Source organism: Lampetra fluviatilis, chromosome 17 (assembly GCF_964198595.1).
Source record: "Lampetra fluviatilis chromosome 17, kcLamFluv1.1, whole genome shotgun sequence".
Classification (NCBI taxonomy): domain Eukaryota; kingdom Metazoa; phylum Chordata; class Hyperoartia; order Petromyzontiformes; family Petromyzontidae; genus Lampetra; species Lampetra fluviatilis.
Genome location: NC_136291.1, coordinates 12,310,965 through 12,317,333, shown reverse-complemented (window position 1 = coordinate 12,317,333; position 6,369 = coordinate 12,310,965). Strand labels below are relative to the sequence as shown.

Genomic DNA, 6,369 nt, shown 5'->3' with positions numbered 1-6,369 from the left:
CTTGGTGGCGTCCGCCACTCTCGCAGGCGCACGCACTGGGGTAGGTCGGTGTGTGGGTCCGTCCGGCACCAACGCTCTCTCATCTGAGGGCACGGGACTCTCGTTCTGGCAGGAATTTGGCTCAGCCCCATCATCCTTTTGAGGTCGCTAAAATATGCACCTGGCTCGTTTCAACACCAAGTAGCAAATCAAAATTGTTTGTCCTCTCTACGGAATGTGGAATCCTCCCACCAGTGGCTCTGGACCACCAGGAAAGACAACACACTGCCAAACGGTTATTTGTTCATGGGATAACTTGAATAGTTTCTTTCCCACTGCCACAGTGGGGCGGGGGAATGGTCAGCATGATGACCTTGCAATTCAGAGATCGCCATCGGTTCAATATCCCGGCGCGGCAGTCGAAATTAATGGGCATGTTTCTGTAACCCCTTCGCCCTGTCCACCAAGCAGTCGGTGTAAGTCGGCACATCGCAGTGAATTCGATCGACAGGTCACGCGTGGTGAGCTAAAGCGGAGGTGCTTGTCCTTGTCTGGCTCGTGTGGAAGAGTCGCTGGAATAACCTCCAGTGGCATGCGCAGGCGATTGCACGCGAGCACCCTTTGCCTTTTTAAAATGTTGAGAGCCAGTTGAAGATGCAACTGCAGTGGCATTAAATGTGTCATTAAACCGGCCGGTTTTCGGTTTGTCACGTAAACAAAACGTGCCAATTGGCTACTACTTCAGTACACCGGTGTGTTGTAGAGGAAACCCACAACATTGTATGTTGATTAACTGTGAATAACCCAAGCAATAATCACTGCATATATTCTCAGATTAATGATCCATTATAACTTATACGACTACATTAAGCCGATAGGCCGACAGTGATGACATGAGACCGAAACAGGGCGACTTCTTCACAACTCTGGCTATCGCCTGACGAGGCTGGTTGTGGTAATCACCAGCGAAACATCACGGCACTCGAATTGTAAATGCTGTGGCTTTACTCCCCAACACACCGGTGTGCTGAAGTAGTAGCCAATTGGCACGTTTTGTTTACGTGACAAACCTTACCAATTGTCCATGTCGGGTGGTGGTGGGTTTTCCGACATTCATATTTACGCGATCTAACCCACAAAAAAAACACCTTTATTACAGATAATATTGGTCACGAAAGGCCACCACTCCGTGTGAAACTGCATGCGGGGAGCCCCGCCGTGCGGACGGTCCTGTCACAACGGTGCAAGAGTTGTTGCTCAGCGGCGAGCGCCCCGCGTGCAGGCAAAAAAAAACACAACAGATGGGGACATGGAAAAAAGATGTGCTCATTATAATTTTAATGTTTCACAATGAGCAAGAAACATACTGATGATGTCATTTTTTTCAGAGAAATAAGCTCAAATACATTCTACAATAAACCAGTTTTTTGACAACGACAAGTTTGCGACAAATTAAAAAAAAAAGTTTATATCTCTGTACGTTATGTTAGTGAGTGTATTATAGTACAGCTCATTCTCATCGACAGTACAGTAACAAAAACTATTAAGACTACGTTCCGTAATAGAAAACATCAACAGCTTTTTTTGGTTTAGTCTGCATTTTATAGTTACAGCTATTGATTAAATAAGCAAAATCATCAAGGGTATGTGTACAAAGGTAACAAAAGTATGAGGGGACACGAGCTTCAGCTGTCAAGGAATATATGCACTCTGCATTAACTTGTTTTTCAATAACAACCAAATTGTATTTATACGTCCTATGTTTAACGTGGCACAATCCCACACGCTACAAGTCCTTTGGAACTTTTTGGCTTTTAAAAAAAATTTGTGAATTAAAGCATTTTTCGTGCTAATGTAGTTTGTTTGTTTTGTAACGTTTAGTGTTGATACCGTGGACTTAAGAGGTCTTGGTACGATCTGCCCAGCAGTCAATTCTGACAAAAAACACACACAGACCTGGAGAACACCATACAATCATGCAACATTTAAAGTGATGGCATTTGATATTCACTCTGAAAAACAATATCAATATTTGCAGTGTTGGTTATAAACAAATTATGAAAACAGAATCTCAAAAACATTGAAAAAAGAGCTAAAAGATCCAGTGGAAAGCGTTGTCAAATGTGCATCTGTTGTGAACCTTCGTTTAAATGCTACAGTTTCAGCTTTGATGTTTACGAAACAGAATTCCTCGACTGAATAATAAAACACAGGGAGACAGACACGACAACGAAACAATGAACACCAAAGAAAGAAAATTCCATCGCACACTTCTTTAGTCGAACAGTAATGGGGGGAGGGGGTAATTTATCTTCAAAGCCATGTTTAGCTGTGCAAAAAAGATGAAATTAATGTCATGCTTTTGTACATAGTACGGAAAGCTAAGTGTTTTATTTCCACTGACTGCAAAATAAATATATACAGCACGGGTGTAAAAAAATGCTAAAAGTAAAAATCCAAGTACATTTTTTTTGTCTTTCTCGTACGTTTTTTTTTAAAGAACATGTTGGGTAGACAGATGATAAAACGCCGGTTTGGAATGAATGTGGATAACATCCTTTTGCTAGCACACTTCAAAGATATTCACAGTCACGGGCATGAGCGTGCGCCATACAAAGAGAAGCCACCACCACCATCACCACAGAGCGCGCGGCGGTCTCCGTGATCGGCGCCTCTCGCGCCCCCGCTGCGTGCAGCCACTTGAGGTGTGTACATAAAATAACAACGACAACAACAACAACAACGACGGACCCGGAACCACAAGCAAAATAGCAGCACAAGGATGGGGAGCTGTTAAGTCGACTGACAAATTAGACTGCTGTTCCGTCTATTAACTGGCAGTGTTAAATTAAAGTTTGCTGCGGAAAGTTTTTCCGTCCGTAATTTTTTTTACATTTTCACTTTGCTTCACCTGTACTTAATTCATGATATCACCGTATTTAAAATTGTTACGTTTTAACATTTTAGAGCAGCATCTTTGTTTGCGAGGACAAACAAAGATGGCGGCGTCACCACCCCTCTCGACGCCATTTTGTTTGTTCGTATTTTTGTCCTTTTCCAAAAAAAGAGCCGACTTCAAGTACACCAACACCTATTTCGTTTATGCACCAAGTTACGTCTTTGGATCATTAAAAGGGGAACAAAACTACGATGGGAAAGAGGAAATAGGTGCGGCGCTAAAGCTCGCCCCTGCCCCCCCCCCAAAAAAACTATAAATGACAGTGCTATTTTTAAACGTAAAAGATTAATATTTTAAATAAAGAATATAACGAGCTATCATCGTCATGATCATCATCACCATCGTCACCATCACCTATAGTAGAGCTGAAGAAGTGCTGCGGTAAAAGGTATGCAAAATAAATGGAATAAAGAAATTAAAACAGCCACTTAGGAAACATCACATCCCCTAAACGTCACATGTCCGATCACACGACGTCCATCCGAGCGGCTACAAAACTACGGTACCGTGTTAGCTGTATCATCAATATCGGGCGTTCAGATAGAGAGGTGAAGGAGGAAAGGGGAAATGAACATTGGCACAAATTTACACAATTCGATTTCTTTGCCTCCATCTCGCACATTAAAAAAGGAAAACAAAATGTCCACGACACTAAGACATAGCAGTTGTGAAACATTATAAATGTGTACACAGGTATCACTGTACTTGTGTAATAGCTCCATAGTAACAAACTATCCAACATCAAAACAGTACTCATTTTATTATAAATACAGGAGAGCTACTTTTTTTTAATTTTTTTTATTCTCGTCTTAATGTTGTTAAGCTCTACCGTAACAGAAGACCTACAAGAGAGTAAAGATCTATTTTATTTTTAAGAACCCCATTAAGAAGAGTTGCTTTTGCTTGTTATGGACAAGTCAACTCATGAGAAGAGAAATCAAAAGCTTTTTAAACTTGAACTAAGTGTGAGCTACTGACCTGAGATATACAGACACAGATTCATAGCTAGCCATTGGTATAGTTCATGATTAGTTAGGCAAAGAATGTTGCTGGATCATTATCCCCATATAACACATGCTAGCGGGATGCGCTCGCCAGTTGTGCCGTTCGCCCCACCGCGCGCCCCACCGCCCATGCCCCCCCCCCGTGACCTCTCCGAGTATTTGGCTTTTTGAACCCCCTTCGAAGCGCCGTCACAACGCACCTCAGCAGAAATGTTCCAAACTTTTTTTAAAGTTTTGTTTTTCTTTTCTTTTGCCGTTTTAAAAGTAGAGCACAAAATAAAAACAAAGTGTCAAATAAAAACGTAACAGCAACTGTGCCTTTTTTGACCATTTATAAACACACACAATTAGAAACTATTCCTCAAGCCAGCATATCAATATGGGAAGAACAATCCGAAGTCAAATTATTTTTGGTTTTGATTAGGAGCTTTGGAATAGTAGTTAGTAGTAATTGGTTTTTGACTGTTGATAAAACCCTTCCCATTCATTATTATTATTTTATTATTATTGAGGATCCAGAGGATCTCATTAATATTATTATTACTGTCGATAATAATAATATCGTCATTATTATCGCCATCATCGCTACCACCACCATCGTCGTCATCACCATCATCATTTATCTTCATCATATAAATAACACACACAATAAAACCCTCCCTTCCCCATGGCTAGGCTACACGCGAAGGAAGTCCGTGGCAAGCTGCGCACTACCCGTGCTCCCGCTGTTCAGGGGGGCCACCGCCCGGGGGGCCCTGCTCCCCGCGGGCCGCTCGGAGTCCTCCGATGCACGGCTCAGCTCGCTCTCAGACTCGTCCGAGCAGCTGTCCCAAGGAGGGGGCGAAGTCTGGACCCCTGAGGCTCTGCGGGATGACGCTGAGGTAACCGTCGACACGCCGAGGGGGAGGGCGGCGGCGGTGGCGCCGCCATTTCCGCGGGGCGTGGGCTCGTTCTGCGGCGCGGAGGAGGACGAGGAGGAGGAGAGCGATCGGTTTCCATCGGCTGGGTGAGTGGCGTCCGTCTGCGAGGTAGATGCTGCGTCATGATCGGGATCGCGTGCGGAGTGAGGTAATACTCGGGCGTGCTCTTTGGCGTATTGGGCGGCGCGCCGGGCGGAACGCTGCCGGTGCTCGCCGGAGCGCAGGTGGCGAGCGAGCGACTCGCGGCCGCTCAGTGTCGCGTCGCAGGCCAGGCAGCAGTGGATGTCGTCGGTGGGCGGCACGCGCACCAGCGTCTCCCTGGCGCTGGCGGGCCTCTGCCCGGCGTAGCAGAGCGAGCGCTGGTGCGCGAGCGCCGAGACCTCGTCGCCAAAAACCGCCTGGCACTTCCGGCACGCCACCCCAGGCTTCCCCGTCACCACCGTTACCACGTATATATCCAGCGAATCTGTGCCTTTGCTCTCGGTCAGCCTCGGCTTGTCGCTCCGTTCGTGCTCTCCTACGGACGGCTCCTTCCGTTGCTCCACTGCGTTCTGTACCACAACCCCAGGCGAGCCAAGCTGCTGCTGCCTCTGCTGATGTTGCTGCTGCTGTTGCTGCTGCTGTTGCTGTTGTTGCTGCTGCTGTTGCTGCTGTTGCTGCTGCTGCTGCTGTTGCTGCTGCTGCTGCTGCTGCTGTTGTTGCTGCTGCTGCTGTTGTTGCTGCTGCTGTTGTTGCTGCTGCTGTTGTTGCTGATGGCTGAGAGCATCTTGCAAACTTTGCTGATATTGCTGATACTGCTGCAGCAGCGACCCCGGCGAGAGGCCCGCCGCCACGGCCTGCGAGAGGGCCGCGTTGTACGGGAAGAAGCTCGTCTCCATGCCGAAGAAGGGCGGCAGGTAGCCCGGCGGCAGGCCCGTGGCGGCCGACGTGGGGATCTGCTGCGTGTAGTACGGTGGGATTCCCGACATGATGTAGGGCAGGAACTGTCCGCCCAGCAGCGCCGCTGGGTCGACCGCTAGGGCGGCCTGCAGAGCCTGCAGCTGGGCGGGGTCCATGCCTCCGCCGCCAGCGCCGACGCTTCCTTCGTGGGCCGTCTGCGCCGCGGACGTCGACGCGACCGCCCCGCTCGTGCTGGGAAATTCGTTTTTGACTTTGCTCTCGGCATTTCTGTCCTTTCGTGCCACGTGCTCATGCACCTTCTCCTTGCCCTTCTCTGCAAGTTGCTCCTTCTCGAGCCTGGGGTGAGGCTTCGTGGTCGTGGATGCGACCGTCAAGGTGTTCGACGTCTGAGGGTCGGGGCTCTTCAGCGGCTTTCCGGCGTTCACGGGCAGCGGCAGACCAGGAGAAGGAATGCCGGCAGTGGGCAGGCTGAGCACGCCGGCACCTGGCGCTGTCAGAGCTGCAAAGGTCAACGTGTTTGCATTAATGCACAAACAGCATTCATGAGCGTGCACAATACCAGTGAAGGCACAAATCTATGCTGATGAGCACCCCCCATATACAATGA

General features: G+C 47.8%; 1 protein-coding gene across 1 annotated transcript in view; it reads right to left on the bottom strand.

Annotated features, from left to right (window-relative positions):
• Window positions 1-1,309: 1,309 nt before the first annotated feature.
• Window positions 1,310-6,369, bottom strand: part of LOC144936944 (zinc finger homeobox protein 3-like) — a 194,550-nt gene continuing 189,490 nt past the window's right edge. The window contains exon 10 of the mRNA XM_078864187.1: window positions 1,310-6,261. Coding sequence (XP_078720313.1) covers window positions 4,619-6,261 — 1,643 coding nt within the window. The 3' untranslated portion in view covers window positions 1,310-4,618. The remainder of the gene's footprint in view (window positions 6,262-6,369) is intronic.